Genomic DNA, 16989 nt, shown 5'->3' with positions numbered 1-16989 from the left:
TGGGGAGTGGTGAATGAATTCCTTGTTTTGCTTTGCTGGTGTGCATGGATTTTGCTTTACCTATTCAGCTGGTTTTATCTCAACCAACAAGTTTCCTCAGTTTTACTCTTCCGATTCTCTCCCCCATTCCACCAGGAGGGAGGGAGGGAGCAAGCAGCTGTGTGGGGCTCAGTTGTCAGCTGGTGTTAAACCACAGCAGGCCATACCATAATGAACTTCTATCTTAGCACTTTTAAAACACTGCACAAACAAGGAGTCAGTTCAAAGACTGGATAGCTGCTTAACTGCGCAAAATCATTTAAACATCCTTGCGCTCCTTCCTTTGGTCAGAAAAGACTAACATTCCTGCATATGCCATTTTGCTTGCTACACAAAGTATTACCAGCATCTAAGTACAATAGACAGATTTATTTCTTCAGCACTAAGAGATAAATTGGACTGGAGAGAGAGAGAAAACAAAAACATGCTGACAAGAGTGAGGAGAGGAAAAATCAAAAAGTGCATTACAAGAAATTGGTATTTACTATGAACAGAACTATCTAACATTATGGAAGCACTTTCAAATAACCCTGTTTACACCAAACCGAATACAGTATTTCTTCTCTAGAGAATAAAGCCTTTAAAGAAGAAGAAGATCCACAGGATTTTTATCATCTTCACCACGTCTGCAAATGGAATAAAAGAAACATTATTTAGCTGAGTGGCACCTTGTTTTCGACGTGAAATGTGCAGCTTCTTGGTGATTTCTCTGAGAACTCTACAAAGTCCATGTGGATAAAAGAAACCACTCTCAGATTCATCAGCATGAGTGTAGTTTTATCCAGGCAGTCCTCCTAGGCAATGCCAAAGTCTGAGGTGTATGCTTAGCGTGGAGAGTGGTGAGATGCAGTCAGCAGGGTCTCTGCACAGTTTTAGAGCACAGCATGCTAGATGAAGAATTTTGATCAAAACATAGAAGAGGTTATGAGGTTCTTATTTTCGCTGTTTAACGGTACGGAAAACACCACAGTGCTTACAGAATTTATTTCCGGAAGCTTCTAAAAACCTGTGCATCAAAACTGATTCCTGGCAAATTCAAAATACCACACTGGCATAAATATAATCGCTTTTTCCTTCCAGCAATTAAAATTTGAAAGAAATACACTTGTCTTGCATTTGTTTTCTGACTACGTTTCTGACTCAGCTTTCTAGCCCTTTTAAAAAAAACAGACAAGACTTAAGCGGCTGGTAAAGAGTAAAAAGCAACTAAGCTCTTTGATGAGTATCTGAGCTGCAACAGGGAACAGGTCCCACAGCAGAAATTCCAGGACCGATTTCAGGGAGAAGACAAAGAGGCACCTGTAGCATCCTACATTCTTTCCTTCATACAGCTGCAAGACTCCTCTGTATTTGAGACAATTTGGAATTTATTTAAAATCTAATTGGTACTTATACACCAGAAAAAAATACTGTCAGCTCACAGAGGAAGGCTGAAAAAGGGAAAAAGCTGGAAAAGAAAATGTGTTTGGATTTAGGATTCTACAAGATGCAGCTCTGACAAACAGCGAAGGTAAATCCCACCATCAACATTTGATTCTCCTACACAGGTAAGTGCTAGTAAATGACCGTCCTCAGTTAAATATTCTTTGGGGTCCTTATTTGAAATAGGTGAGGATCATGGCCTACATAAGCAAACATTTATTTAAGAGAAAATCTTCAAAAGCACTTAATCAGCACAGTAGCACAAGGGCTTAATTAAACTCACAACTGCTAATGGGTTTAGGGTGTCATTCATTCACAGTTATCTAAGTCTGGCTTGCTCCCTCCTTCATGCTGGCACTAGCAAGTTACGCCTCAGAAAGGTTTTCTGGCTTTGAATTTTTTTTCCCTCTTTTATGGGCTTGATACTCCGCTAGCGCAGTGAGCTCATCTAGAGGGCCACACTTCCTCGTAATCTCTGCAGCTGGCACAAGAGAAGCACTGCCCATTTTGGCAGCAACTGTATTAGGTGAGCCTAAGCCAAAAATGCATTTTTTGCTAGTGGCTGAGCACTTGCAGCTCTTCATATAATATCATCAAGTAGTGGCAAAGTTGATTAAAACCAGGAATTTATTCTAATGGCTTCCTTAAGGACAGTCCTTACTGCTGTAATGTATTATTGTATAGTAAAAATCCATCAAAATCTCTCTTCTGGGTAAGTATACAGGTGCTGCTAAGATATTCCTCCTTATAGATGTTTGCAGACATGTACTTCAGAGCAAGAAAGGGACCATTATCAACAGCCTTGTCTAAATTCCTACATAATACACGCCAAAGAGATTCAATCCAACCATGTCTGCATCAGATTTCTGTTCCAAGCTACAGCTAGAGCCATAACAAACTCACGTGGCAGGATTTCAAACAGGCCCTCTGCTCATCTCTCTTTCAGGCAGCCAAGCTATTTGCAAACACTTTCACACATTCTCCTGCCTGTGAGAAATGTAGGCCAGCTCACCACAAGCAGAATGTGTGAAAATGCTTTTTAAAAGCCCAGCTGCTGGCCTGTTTTTCATAGACAAAGAGTGAAAGTGCTTTTAAGCAGTCCCCTGCCTTCCACCCCATAAACCCTCCTTCTTTGCAAAGGGAACTTTCCCCTTTCCAGGGTGAAAACATCACATGGGCTGCCTCCCCTGCCCCACCATATAGCTGTTCTAACACCCTCTTATACTACCCTCACTAAGGCTCTGGCAAAACTATAGTACTGGGTGCAACACACACACACACACCCCCCCAAATAAACAAACAAACCCAAATGTGCCTGCTTTTAGATTCTGAGTATTTCAATGTATTTTAAAATTTCAACATTATCCATAATTATTTGATTCTTAAGTAAAAAAGCTGGAAATTGAAAGGAGTTATATTTGGTTTCATGCAGGTAGTCAATCCAAATTAATTCCAGTTAGGTGAATAAGCAATACTTTGCTACAGCTAAAGCAGAAATTCCTCAGAAATAAGGGATTTAAAATTAGCATGAAAGGTGTGTAAGGTAAAAATTGAGAAACAAATTTAATTAGAAACCCTAGATAGAGAATATTTCATCGAAAAATGCTGAGATTTTAATCCATGATTAAACTCCGTGATTTTTAATATATTGTTCAAATGTTTCAAAAAAGAATACCACTCGACATGGAAAATAAAATGAGAATTTATTTTAAATTTCATGGTTGCCTACCTAGGACTAAGATGCTGAAGGATCCAAACTTTGTTTCTCGTTTGATCCCAATTTTGCTTCACATTCTTTGCAAGTATGATGACAATGCCTGCAATATTGAAAGCAGATAAAATATTGAAGAATTTTGCTGGATTCCTTCTAATACAACCATATAACATGCTGGCAAACATTCCTGACAAAATAATCTCTTGCCTATACGCTCCAATTTTTGTAACTGCTTTACGGGCCATAAACTGAAAAAACATGACAGTCCTTGCCATTGTACTTATTGATAATGAACAGAGTTAGGAGCAAGGGGTAGAATACAAAAGAGTAACAAACAGTCATTTTGCAGAACACCAAGTGAGGAAAGTAATAGCTTAGTTATGTGGGGAAGACTGGAAGTAGAGAGATAGACGAAGAATGAAGAAGTTTCCTGTTACCAGTCAGGCATTTTCATAGGCATAAAAGCTTGTGCTAGTCAGGGGGAAAGATGTGGAAAGACAGAGGAGAATGAGTTTGTGGATAGGATTTTTGGAAATGTGTTCTGTGTGTGAAAGATGCATATGAGATGCCATACTGAGAATGAAAAGTAGTACTGGCAGCTGAAGGAGGAACTTGGAAGGAAGTCAGAGTGTGATTTGACAGGAAAGAGTACTTTACATGAAGTTTAGAACACAATGACTAAAACATAGAGGTGCCAGGTGACAGAAAGCAACCACTGAGATCTATCATATGGTTAGAACTGCAAGGTGGAAAAAATACCCTTGCAGTTTGTGCTCTTCATGGTTTGGCATGACAGTGTGAGGTTGGGCAAAGCCACAGAGGAGGAGGTTGGAATGTGCGTTGAGATTGAAATTGTTGTTAAAATATGAGGATAGTACAAAAAAAATCTGCAGCATATTTGGCCTGATGTACAAAGGAAGACTCAAAGGGACAAAGTGATATCATAGATGATCGTGAGACAGAGGCACAATATTAGATGAAAATAACTGTTGTCCCATCACACTTAAAAGTACAATGGTTTCATTTAAATCATGGATTTCCTAATAACAGGTATTACACTGAGTTTAATTTGCATTTTCCAAATAATGTTTAGTAGTTTCTAATACTGTCAGATACAGCCTAAGAATATGAATAGTACCTCATGACCTGATTACGGAATTAAAATTCACAGTTTTGCTGCATATAATATTTACTATGTCTTAAATTATTTTGATCGAGGATTAACTAAATAAATACAAACCTTTTTTGTTGTGGACCAAATGGTACGATACCGATTTTCTGGAACTTTTTCTGGCATTCTCCTATGTATGACATCTTTCCAATGGCAAAACCTAAGACACCAGCAACTATGAAGACAGATAACAAAACACTGTTAATACAAGAGCTTAAATCAAGGGTCCGTAATTTGCACCATTTTAATCATACAACAAATTGTATGTAGCATGTCTTCTCAGAACATGTCACAAACACATTAAGTTATACAGGGATTACAGGGATGATTTCAGTAATTATAGAAAACCAGCTACCTATCGTGAGAGACAGCAACTGGTCCAAAACAATACATCCAGGAAAAGGGTATCATATTCAGCTGGAATTACAAGATTTCATATTTAGAGGAACAGATTATAGAGATAGCCCACAATGAAATCAATTCACAATGTCAGCACCAATTTCTCTTGGTATATAATACACCATGGTTATTTCTAATGATGGCAATTTTAACACTCTCTTCACTGGGCTTCTAAGAAGCTAGAACATGAGCCTGCCGTAAGATCACGCTGGCTCTTTCACTCATTAGAATCAGAAGAAAAATACTAATTCAACATCCTCAATTTTCTGTTGAACTTCTGCTGAGGAGGGTATCAACTTCACTTCTTGCCATTTAAGAGCCACCTTACTCTACTGTACAGTTTCTGTGCTTTTATTTGTTTTCTTTATCAATTAATGGTCATGAATTAGGCAGTTAAGATCAATCAAATTAACATATGAAAAGGGACATATTATTTTATACAGTATACCACGATGACTCCTTGATACCATGAACTCTGTGATCTGCTAAGCATGGCTGATCAATGAGGCTGACATTATTTATAAAATAAAGGTGAGACTGGAGTTTTTACCAATTTGAGAGGATATATTAAGTAAATATGAGCTGCTACTGAAAATGTTTACATTAAGAGAACCTTATTTCATACGTTTATTTTTAAACACAGCAGAATTCTGATTTCCTATGGCACTGGGGTAACATCTCATGAATTCCAAAAAAGGAAGAGTTTGAAAAGAGATTCAGAGAGATGCATCTAAGGTCTGCGTATCGCCTGCAAATAACATTTCCTTTCCTTTTAGAACTGGGTACAACTTACTTGCCATCTTAGGTAATGCACCAAATCTTGGGCTTGCTGAGAAAATGCCTAAAATGAAAGGAAACAGAAAGCATATTCACTTGAGGAACTCACCAGCACTCAAAACCAAAACAGTGTTTTATCCTACAAGCTTTTGCATTTCTGAAGGTGAAGACTGTCTGAAGAAATTAAAAGTCCATTGACCCAGATTTAGGAACACCAGGGCACTTTCTATTCCACTAGTTCTTACTGCATCTGTTTTGGGGCTGTCCTAAGTCATAGGAGGAGAAAAACCTGGACTTTGCAGGACTCAGTTCAGGCAGGGGTTCGGAGTGTAAATCCACATGAAAGCAGCATAGCTGCCACTGGTGACACCTGCAGCACTGCAGGAGGAGGAGATGGTGGCTTATGTTTCACTGCAAACCAATCAACCCTACTATGTTTTAATAGCAAACTGAAATCTCTCACTCAGGCTCCAGCTCCTTGTGCTGCGACAAGTAGGCACAGACCACTCCTCAGTAGTTTTCCATGGCTATTGATTAAATTCGTGTTAAACTATACCACTGATATCTAGCCTCCTTCTCTGGAGAGATCATACATTTTGGCCTTTAAGAGGGGAATACAGTGTGCTGAACAAGAAAACTGAAAGATCATCTTTAGCTTTTCCCACCAAAATCTACCTTCCCCCAGTTAACCCCAGGAGGTGGAACCAGTATACCTCTGGGAGCATGTGTGTCTGGCAGAGGAGTGCCCTGCTGCGGAGGAGGGCTCCACACAGCAGGATTAGCATGGCAAAGGGAAAGGAAGTGAACTTGTTTGCACTGTTACATGTGTTCAGGCAGTGATAATGGGGCTCAGAAGCTCCAGCTTCTTCTAGAGCCAGTGTACCGTGTGCGGACATCAGAGAGGAGCGTTTAGACAGAGGAGCATTCAGTCTATGCTAAATGCAAGGGCCTTCGCCCACTGGCATTTATGCAGTTTTAAATTGTGTCTCTCGGGGAAAGGTGGGGCAAAATTCTTGTTTGTTCCTAAACTGCCAACCCCCACCCCCCTTCCAATTGTTGACACACAGTAATGATTATTTAATATGGGCATTTGCTATTTCACAGATGACCAGAAACTTCCAAGCACAATGAAGAGAAACTGAGAAGAGTACCCAGTGCCAGAGACTGGCATGTCAGCTACTGAGACAATCCCAGTGCTGTTCCTATCACTGCTCACCCTTTCTCAAATGTGTAATCCTTTGCCTTCCCTCCCCATCTGCCTACAAGCTCATAGGTCAAGGATGCAACAGGGAACCCACATCGGCCCCTTGCAGCATAGCACAGCTTTTAAGTTTTCTACTCTAGTTCTCCTGATCATCCCAGTAAAAATAAAGAATGTGATGAGGAAGAAACATGGTAAGAGTGGCTGGAACAAACCAAGGGGCTTGCAACCACATACAGTGAGAAAAGGATGAGCCATTTTCACATCCTCCATTTGCTGTCTCCCACCACCCACTTCTTATAGCCCCTAGGTTCTTTTCTGCTTCTTGCTTCAGGCCCTTTTTTCTCTTCTCCTGCCTGTCCTTGCTTGCTGATGCAGGCTGAAGGACTGTCTTATTTGGTCCTGTGGGATACACCCATTTTAGGGTGGATGCTCTTCACTGTTTACTCAAAATGCTAAGCTCAACCTTATTATTAGTCAAAAATTCCAGAAGGGAAACTACACGTTGCAAGGTGCAATGTGTAGAACCAGGGTCATCCACCACATAAACAGAATACAATTCTCTTTTGTGGTAGCCTGCAGATCGCAAGCCATCTCTATAAAAAGCTCTCTGTCTTCACACTTTGGCAGTATTCCTGGTCCCTTTGCACCAAAGCTGTATTCGTACTGATACGTGGTCACTGTAAAAACATGCCCAGCGTTTTTCAAATAAAAGAACAGTTAGAGCTACAGTACCCGATTCTGATGCCCCTGCTCAGGTTGTACGATGCTCTGCCCTACAAGCAGCCCCAGTGAGGACTCTACTCAAATACATGTGATCATGGTGACAGAATGTAGCCACCAGTCTTTGAACCTGTGAATTCTCTTTCCAGTTCATGTTGTTTCACAAGAATGACTGTGGTGACACACACATAATGATCAAATCACTGTAACAATATTGGTGATGAGTGAGAGGAATATTGATCTAGAAAAACAGCAGGCTTCAGGGAAACTTATATTTCAGTAGTAATTCCAGAGTCTCAATTTCATAATTTAGGACTATAGAGTATTTTTTATATTTACCTTTTGAGACTAGCCCCTGGGTGACAAGCATGCTCCCGAGAGACAAAGGAAGAGCTGTAAAAATAAAAAGGACAGTATCTAGTATCAGCCAAAATGTGTTACCTATTGTTAAATACATTGCTCTTTTATGTTAAATGTTTTATATGTTTATAATGTTAAACACATTACTCATATTCTAAACATTAACTTTGCATACTGTCTTAATCACCTTAATCATGTTTTAATCATCTGTTCATTCAGATTATTATCTCTTCAAAGCAAGGATATGTTCACACAGTGCCAGACATCAGGCGTGCTGTAGCACCTGGAGCTAATGCAGTATATATATTTATTAAATAATAGCTTCCATAATCTGAGTATCTCCTCCTCTGCAACACTAGTAATGACAGCAGCTCTGATTAAATGCTGAAACCCTTTTCAATCTTCTCCTTTCAGAAAATATGTACTTTCGATATGAACTGACATGATGGACTTAAAAGGCACTAAAACACTAAGTAACTTACCTTTAAGGTGTCCTAACACCTAAACAGTTTAAAAATCCCAAGACATATAGCCATGCCTGCCTTTTATTCAAAGACAAGAATAAGTATGTAATAAAGTAAAATATTCCTATAGGTTGTTCTAGTAATGGACTTCAAGAATAGAACCAAATCCACGACGGTTAAAGTAAATTCATATTAAACAAGAGCTTAATTCAACCACCTTTACTTACAATGATTACACAAATAATTTAACTGACCCTATCAATTCAAAATAAGGTGACAGAGTTAACCTATAATATTATTCCAACAAACCCCAGTGTATTACAATAAACAGCATGGCATTTTGCAGCCAGTTTTGCCTAAGTACAATAAGAAGTCATTCTTAGTGTGATAAGAACAATTTTGGATCACTCACCTCTGTACCAGAAACTTTCCTTTTTGCATTCTTTACGGATCTTTGCAATTTCTCCAGCATTGTCATTTTGTGAGATGGGGCAATAGAACATTGGCTGAAAGGATAAACCTGGGTTAACTTAATGTATTTAAATTCACAGGAAGAAATAAATAGATCAAGTACAGAAGACAAATTATCTAAAAAACAAATAAAATACAATACAAAAGCCAACCAAACAAGCAGAACTCCTTATTCTGTTGTTAGCAGTGTGATGAAATACTTGATACCCCACTACAGAAACAGGAAGAACTACATAGGTTTTAAGTTAAAACCACTCATCCTGTTGGTTTGCACTTTCCTAAAATAGCTCACCTGCTGCTTACCCCAGAAGTATACTGCTTTATTTCTGTTAGCCTTTTCATTCTCATGAGCTACATCACCTTTCCGGGAAAGAAATTACAGGAAATAAAGGCAGAGTGGTCGTTTCTAAAAATGAAGTTCTGCCTTGTACAGAAGTCAATTTAAGTTCAGTAAGAGCAGATTTTGCAAGTATTCAGAAAAGGGTCAACATAAACTCCGCCAGATTCCCCTAACTAGCCTAACTTTCCCTCTGAGCAGCTTAAACATATTCATGGCATTAACTGAACTCAACCACACTGGCTTCACCCTCATAATAATTAGCTTGCCAACAGGCTTCTTTTGGGCTTTTTTTTTTTTTTTTCCTATTCTGATTGTACAAAAAGTGACAGTATTTTCTCTTGCATTCTATTATCCAGGGTATTGACATGTAGATATAAGTAGATTATTTTTCTTTCTTTAAGAGATGACTCAGTTATCAGTGTTTGCACTTGTAGTATCATTATTGGACATCTGAAATATATGGGTATACTGGTTTGGCTGGGAAAGAGTTGTTTTTTTTTTTTCCATAGTAGCTGTTATGGTGCTGCATTTCAGATCTGTGACCAAACCAGCACTGATGATACAGGGATGTTTAAACTACTGCTGAGCAGTGCTTACACAGAGTCAAGGCCTTCTCTGTTTCCCACACCATCCCACCAGTGAGTAGGCTGGGGGTGCACAAGAATTTGGGAGGGGACACAGCTGGGACAGCTGACCCAAGGGTTACCCCATACTATATGGACATGCTCAGCAATAAAAGCTGGGGGAAAGGAGGAGTCATCATTAAGTTAAATGTAATTGAAATTTTAACATTTTTTCTGTAAAAACACAACATCTACAAACATTCTTGAAAGCAAAACCAAACTTCACAGAACAAGCAGTGCCTTGGGAAAAAGAGCACATTAATCTGTTACAGGATTCTATCTCATTTTATGCCAGACTGATCCATGATTTTGTAACCATAATAATGAAATGCATTTACTGGCTGCAGCCACACATTTTAGCTAACTACTATCTCAGTCCTTCTTCAAGCACTGTTCCCACTAAGGTTAAGAGTGGTGCTGTTTGGGTAAACAGTACAGAACTGACCACTCCAGAGCCCAGAGCACCGCTTCAAACTGGCTTCGCAGCAAGGTCACAGCAAACACAGTAAAATCCAAACAGGCTGAGTGAAAGATAAGGAAATGAGTGTCAGGGCCCTGCATCAACAGGCTTTGCAACCTTTCTGCCCCCAGACACACCCTGCCAGGGGTTTAGTTGCTTGGGCTCAAAGTCAGTTCTAACATGGCACAGTTGTGTAACACCGAATTAGACTGCTGTGAAAACAGCAAATCTGGGAGAAAGAGCTGCAAGAAGCTTAGCCCAGGGCCTCTTCCTCTTGGCTCGGGAGCTGTATTTAAGATCAGGCCCTTGCCTCAACTGTGTTGTAGGTATGCTTGTACCTGGCATTTGTGATGATGATCCCTACCTTGCCTTGCTAACTTAATCTCCCTTTACGCCTGTGGACTTGCCTGCCAATCACTGGGCTGACTGCTGGCTGACCCTGGTTAACGTCACTGGATCTGCTCTGCTCCTCTTTTTTTGGGTACTGTGGAACTGTGCTCCTTGTCCCTGAGGTCACACCCCCTGCCAACCTTGCTGTCCAGTCGTGGCTCCCAGGTCACCTTTGCAGATCAGCCCTCTTTTGCTGCTCGCTGGCAGTGACTGGTTAGCAACAAGGTCATACCACATATGAATTCCTTGTGGTTAATTACATGCTTATAGCATAAAATAGTAAAATCTGAATGCCTGTGGGTAGCTGCTTTCTCCAGCAGAGGAGAATGCTCAAATGCCGTAGCGCTGGAGGGCAGGCTCTTGTGCACCAGTGTCTCCTTCTCCCTTTCTGGGACAGGTTATACTGGACTAGTACTCAAGACACTAGGGCTCTCTCAGTTTGTAACTAGTTTAACTAGCATAGCACAAATCAGAGCCTACTATCTCCCGACTCAAAAGCTCCTAGCCCTCTGAGTGCAGTGAATCAGGAAGAACAACACACAGCCCTTTCCTCTCTTCATTTATACGCTTAAGCAAACAGACATCTGTTTCTCTCTTCAGTAAGTGACCAATACAAAATCCCAGTTATTCACTAGCAATAGCATCAAAGTAAAACGAGAAAACCCAGCTTACCCATCCAGTTTGCTTTAGTGGAGATGTCTGACTTTCCTGCTGGGTTGTTTCAGAAGACATTGTCTCCTTCCTCGTACCCTGGCACTGATCTTGGTCAGCAGAAATTGTGTGTTTTATGCTTGGCTACTTCTCTTTCTGCTAGGTACAAAGGTAAAAAGCCAAAGTATCACATTGATACTGTAAATTCAGTGTTCACCTAGAAGTAGTAGTGACCAAGTTGAAAGAAGTATATTTTTTTACAGCAGATAGCATCCAATCACCTGATTATATACAATTTACAGTACAGCATATGACTTATTAGCAATACAGAGTTGTGTAGCCTAATTCAAACAGGGAAGCTGGTAAGCACAGTTAGATGCTGGATCATGATCTAGAACAGGACTCTCAATCATAAAGAAATGAGAACAAATATGAGCAAGTCATTAAAAACCTTTCTAGTTTTTATTGTATTGTAGGTCAGAAATTTAGCTTCTTTAGTGTGCTGTCCAGAATCACTGTACTACTGCTATCTTCATTGCCATCATCTGAAGTTTTGATTCTACAAGACACACAATGCAAGCCTATCACAAATCACATCTCTGTTTCCAACAAACATAATCCAGTTACAGAGGCACTTTAAAAAAAAAAAAAATTCTGTAAAAATAAATAGATTCCAAAGAGTTTCGGAACTGAAGTCTTCCATGTCTGAGAATTGTGCTGCTAGGGAAAAGCAAGGATTCCCATTTATTTCTGAAGTAATTCAAACAACTAAACTGTAATTTTTACCTAGCACTTTGCTGCATGGTCTGGCACTTTATTCATCAGCATACAGGGTACTGCTGCTTTTCAAAAGTACCTTCTGAGAATGGTGGCACTGAGCAAAGCTAAGGGGACTGTGAAGGACAGAGTTAAACAAGAAACATACGCAACAATTTAATAACCTGAATGGGTTTTGGCATTTATAATATTACTGTATAAACCACTTTCTGCACTTATTTTGGGGTCAGTTACACACCTATAAAGTTCAAGCAACGTCTGCTTCACGCACACTGGATATTCAGACAGCAACGATTTTTTAAGTAATGGAACAGAAGCAGCACGGCCTCCTTTCCCTTGGTAAAAAGACTCAAACATTGCATTCACACCAATCTGCACTTTATTCTCAGCCACTCTCAAAAATGACAATGACCACTGTGTCTTTGAAAAAATTAAAGTTTGAAAATCCACATACTGGCAAAGCCCACAGATCTTCACCATCTACCTCACTCTAAGAGCAATTTCATTTTCCACCAGTCTCTCATCACTTAATGTAAAAAAAGGAGATAGAAGATGAGAACAATGCATGAAACTTTAAAGTGGTTTACGCCAATCAAAGACACAAAATTTTCTTATTCTTATCTGCTCACAAAGCCTACCTGTGCAGATGGCTGCATAAAAAGCATCATTGAAAAGTACTACTGACTGATATGGTTTATAACTCCTGCAACAGAAGTACTCGTCTTTTCCATGAGAATAACAAAGCTGAGTCATTGGAGGAAATCAATAAATAAATGAGTATAAATTAGGTTATAAAAATTTGCAGCTTCCCGTTAACCTCCTGTACTGTCTTCAGCATACATTTCTCTAGAATTAGAAGTTATTCAGCTACACTTCTGCTTCAAAGTAACAAAGAATCCCCAAACCTCTGCCCCTCAAGCAGCTTCCTGGTACTTCTCCCACTTGGGATGAAAGATACAGGGGCAAGAACAAAGCAAAGAGACAGAGTCAAGTTCATAAAAATATTATTTAATTGAATTCTTAATATTAGTACTTTGCAGACACACCGCCTCCTATCTGAAGAATGTAAAAGCATTCCAGTATTTTGGGACATTGTGTCTTGGAAAGAAAACTGTTACCCCCCAAAATATCTTTATTTGCACTGACCTATTAAAAAAATGTAATCTTCTTCACATTTTTACCGTAACGCTTATTGCTGTTTTCTCAACTATGTAATTGTAACAGTTAATGTTATATTCTCTTAGCTGCCTTTGAAAGAATTCCCCAATTACATTATTCTTCTTTTTAACTGAAATACCTGTATAACACGTGATTCTTCCTATTCTACAAGAACTGTTCTGGATCATTTATTCATTTACAGAAGAAAAGGCTAATATAAGACTCCTAAAAGATCTCACGGGTTTGATTCTTCTAACTGGTCGATAAAGAAGCAGTATGAAAAAAGATAACACAGTTTTTCAGATGTGAGAATTACCAACTCCATATGATCTGCTTTCAGTAAGAAGCCTCCTTCTAAATAAGAATGGTGACCACATAATTTCTAAGATTACTTGGGGAGAAGGTGGGAGCCCAAACCGCATGTGTTAAGTGGTTGACTGTGACCTACAACTGAGATACTGTGCATTTGTCCAGGGCAGGTGCCACTGAAACGCAACGATCACCGAGACAATTCAGTTAGGGCTTCAGAGAGGCTCTTCCAGGGCTGAGTGTCCGCTGTGAGGAAGAGGGGAAGACTCACCATCATGTTTCACACACATATCTTCTGAACTGGCTCTTTATTTTAAATCCAGGCTCTTATTTCGAAGGAGAGTCAACCGAGCAGCTGCACTGGGTCTTCGGTGAGAAGCTCGCTACCAACAACTGGGAGGACACCACGCAGTGGGTGCATGCCACCGCAGCACCTGCTCGGCCGCCTGCAGACAGCCGCTCACCCAGCGCGCAGCACGCCCAGACGCCACAGGGAACTGCTTTGCCCTTGCTCCGAGGGATGAGGATCAGGCTGGAGACGTGCAAAACGCCGAGCGGTCTGGGTTTTACACGAGGCGAGAGCGGTTGCCATCAGGCCCAGGGCAGGCAGCCGCCTTCCCTCTGACCCGGCCGCCGGGCCGGTTCCAGCCCAACCCAGCGGGGCTGGGGAGAGGTCAAGGTACCGGCGCTGGCGGGAAGCTCCCCGTATGAGCCGCCGCCTGCCCCGGGCCGGCCCCCGAGAGCCGCTCCAGCCCCGGCTTTCCTCCCGCCGTGACGCCGGAGAAATCCGGCACGGCGGAGCCGAGCCCCTCCGGGACGGAAAGGAGGAGACCGAGGCTCCCCCGGGCCGAGGCGCGGAAGGTGGCCGGCGGCGAGCCGCGGCCGCGGGCAGCGCTTACCTCCCGCGGGGCGCCGAGCCAGCGGAGGAAGGGGAAGGGGAAAAGGGCGGCCCGCTCCACCCGGGGCAGGGCCGGCCCCGGAAGGCCCTGAGGAGCGGGGATGGGGGGGGGGCCCGGCCGCCCGCCTCAGCCTCCGCGGGCACCGAGCCGCCGCTGCCGCCGGGCTCCGCCGCCATCTCCTGGCCGCCGGCGGGGCGGGCAGCCCACGGCCCCCACGGAGCCCCGGGCAGGCGCCGGGGCAGGGGGTGCGGAGGGTGCCCCGCCGAGCTCGCCTCCCCCCCCGGCTCCTGCGGCCGACCGGGACCTGTTACTAAACGAGCAGTTCGCGCCTCCCCATGGGCTGCGCCGGGAGAAAAACCTGTGAGCGGGCTAACGGGATTCCTCCCCCGGGCTCCTGTTTCCCAGGAGGAACGGGGAACACTGTTTCAGCGACGGTGTTCGCTAATGAAGTGAAGACACCTAACAGCGTACGACATGCGGTGCTGGGGGGTGTCCCACGAATGGAAAACATATTGTGGAAACTTAATGAAATCTTGTTCTTTAAGAAAAGAAGTGGCAGATTCCATTTTGACTATTTTGGAATGAAAAGCATTGCTTAGCTACTCTGATTTTAATACTAAGTAAATCAATACGGTTTAATATCAAGAAGAAATAAATTAAACTAACACGAAAAATACTTTCATCAGTCAAAAATAATCTTGCAAGAAAAAGTTATCCTGAAAATGTCAGTTCAGAGCAGGCCAGGGGGGAGGGGTTGTTCCTCTTGGAATACTGAAAAAAATCATTCCACTTTTTCTGAAATGAGAAATGCAATGTGTTTCTTTAACAATAAGGTTTCTTAAACAAAGCATGTAAACCTGAGATTTATTTTGCATTTTATCTTTAATAAAAACTGTCTCAATTTTTGTTTTGTTTTTACAGGGAGACATAGTAATTTTTATTAGAGTATCCTACATGGTGATAGGACACTCCGGTGCTTATCATGAAATGAATAAATTGCGAGATCACCATTATACTTCCTCCTCTTGCATGACCTCAGCATCTCTATTTCATAATAAACATAAGTTGTAGTTCATTTTCTTAAGTCCAAAAAGCCTTTCAGCTTCCAGAAGTCTTGGCTGCCTGAAGACCCCTTCCCCGGAGTATTCTCTCGCTCTTGCCAGCCACACCAGACCCTTGAGCTTTGCTGCTGCAAAACGTGCTCTTCACATAGAGGTCTGGCAAGAGTGATGTCATAAAACAGCTCTTAAAAGTGTACCTAATATCTCCTGTGATCTAAGAGGTATTCGTAGGTCTTATGTGTCATCTTACATATGAAATCATACATTAAAACTATTTAGTAGATACTGGCTACATGCTATTCTGAAAAATACAATACGTAAGAAAATGTCATGTGGGGTGAGTCCCTAATAACCAATAATTTCTCAGCTGGTCCAGTTTAAACAGGTCATAAAATGAAAGAGCACTGACAATTTCCTCATGGGGCATACGCACGCTCGGGGACAGTAGTTGCTTGGATTCTTGCACCTTCCTGTGTAAAAGTGCCTATTCTAAATAAGGTTAGACTTTTTAAATTTTAACTTTAAAGTTGTCTATCACAACTGAGTATGTTCCTCAAACATGCTTTGTTTTTAACATTTACCTGAAAGTACTTCGGAGCTGTAAAAAAAGAGAGAAGCTGATGGACAGAAACCAATACGTCAGCGATTCAGAATAATAAACACAAACCAGAAGAGAGATCCTCAGCCTTCCCAGGACAAAACCAACCTTACATATAAAAAAAAAAAAAAGAGAAACGAAAATAAAACCAACAATATGGAGTTGAATGCTCGGCTGAAGAATTTTCTGATGTCAGAGTACAAGGAGGATCAAGGCGCTGAGAGTTCACAAACTTGGGGAAGGTTTACAGGCTCTAGCTGCTTGTCTGAAGAACCTTTTAAAAAACACTGCAGGGCTGCCAGGATCCTGAGGTTCACCACATTCACCAAAGGCAAAGCCTTCCCAGTGTGCATATTTAATACAAACACTGTATGCATGCACTCAGGTACACATACAGCACGAGAGAAGAAAGCACTATTACCAACTATGATAAATATGGTTTGCTTGTCCATTATAAAATCATGAAGATGGTTAATTCCTTAAAAATTCCATGAGAAACAAAGACCTGGAATAATGGAACCACAGTGTGGTTACAAAAATGTATCAGTAATAAAAACATCTGAAGCATGGAAAACCACGTAAGAATTACACTGTAGGGCATTGTTCTCATGCTAATGGGAGTAGGAGTTAAGGGTGAATGAAAAGACATGAAAAGTCACAGTAGGAAACAGTCAACAGTCAACATACTTCTGAGTAAAAGCTTAAACTGTCCTCAATACGTACAATAAATTGTGTAATGGTTTCCTATGTCCTGTCTGATTCTTGAGTGTACTTAAATCTATTTTACACTTGGTCTCGCCTATCTTTTAGTAGAAATTAATGGCTGACAGTTACCAGAAGTTTAAGGTTTAGGATTTCCACTTCTCAGTGTGAAGAAGCCAGTAAAACGGCCAGACTTTTCTCTTCTCTCCAGCTGCACAGCTGTAGGTGTAGTTTCTTTTCTCCCCTAAAGACCTGCAACACTAGCTGATATCAATGGGTT

General features: G+C 41.3%; 1 protein-coding gene across 6 annotated transcripts; it reads right to left on the bottom strand.

Annotated features, from left to right (window-relative positions):
* Positions 1–393: 393 nt before the first annotated feature.
* OCIAD2 (OCIA domain containing 2) lies at positions 394–14635 on the bottom strand. 6 transcript variants are annotated; one of them, XM_032999297.2, is made up of 9 exons: positions 13721–14635; positions 11992–12098; positions 11227–11364; positions 8683–8776; positions 7786–7839; positions 5539–5586; positions 4416–4521; positions 3191–3278; positions 394–665 (listed from the first exon to the last, which is right to left on the bottom strand). In XM_032999297.2, exons 3-8 carry the CDS (start codon positions 11284–11286, stop codon positions 3197–3199), a joined length of 444 nt encoding a protein of 147 aa, XP_032855188.1. In that variant the 5' UTR covers positions 11287–11364; positions 11992–12098; positions 13721–14635; the 3' UTR covers positions 394–665; positions 3191–3196. The 6 variants fall into 6 exon arrangements, with proteins under 6 accessions (XP_032855188.1, XP_032855189.1, XP_032855187.1 ...); XM_032999298.2 differs by having other exon boundaries at positions 11227–11361; XM_032999296.2 differs by lacking the exon at positions 11992–12098.
* Between the last annotated feature and the right edge of the window lie 2354 nt (positions 14636–16989).

The sequence above is a fragment of the Tyto alba genome, unplaced genomic scaffold (genome assembly GCF_018691265.1).
Source record: "Tyto alba isolate M040663 unplaced genomic scaffold, T.alba_DEE_v4.0 Super-Scaffold_6, whole genome shotgun sequence".
Taxonomy (NCBI): Eukaryota; Metazoa; Chordata; class Aves; order Strigiformes; family Tytonidae; genus Tyto; species Tyto alba.
Note: the sequence above shows the minus strand (reverse complement) of the source record. Positions and strands in the feature narration are given on the sequence as shown.

Coding starts and splice junctions, on each gene's coding strand:
- OCIAD2 (XM_032999297.2), bottom strand. CDS start 11,286: ATGTCTTCTGAAACAACCCAGCAGGAAAGTCAGACATCTCCACTAAAG. Junction 8,777..11,226: donor CACTAAAGCAAACTGGATGG/GTAAGCTGGGTT, acceptor TTATCCTTTCAG/CCAATGTTCTATTGCCCCAT. Junction 4,522..5,538: donor TGCATTACCTAAGATGGCAA/GTAAGTTGTACC, acceptor CTGTCTTCATAG/TTGCTGGTGTCTTAGGTTTT.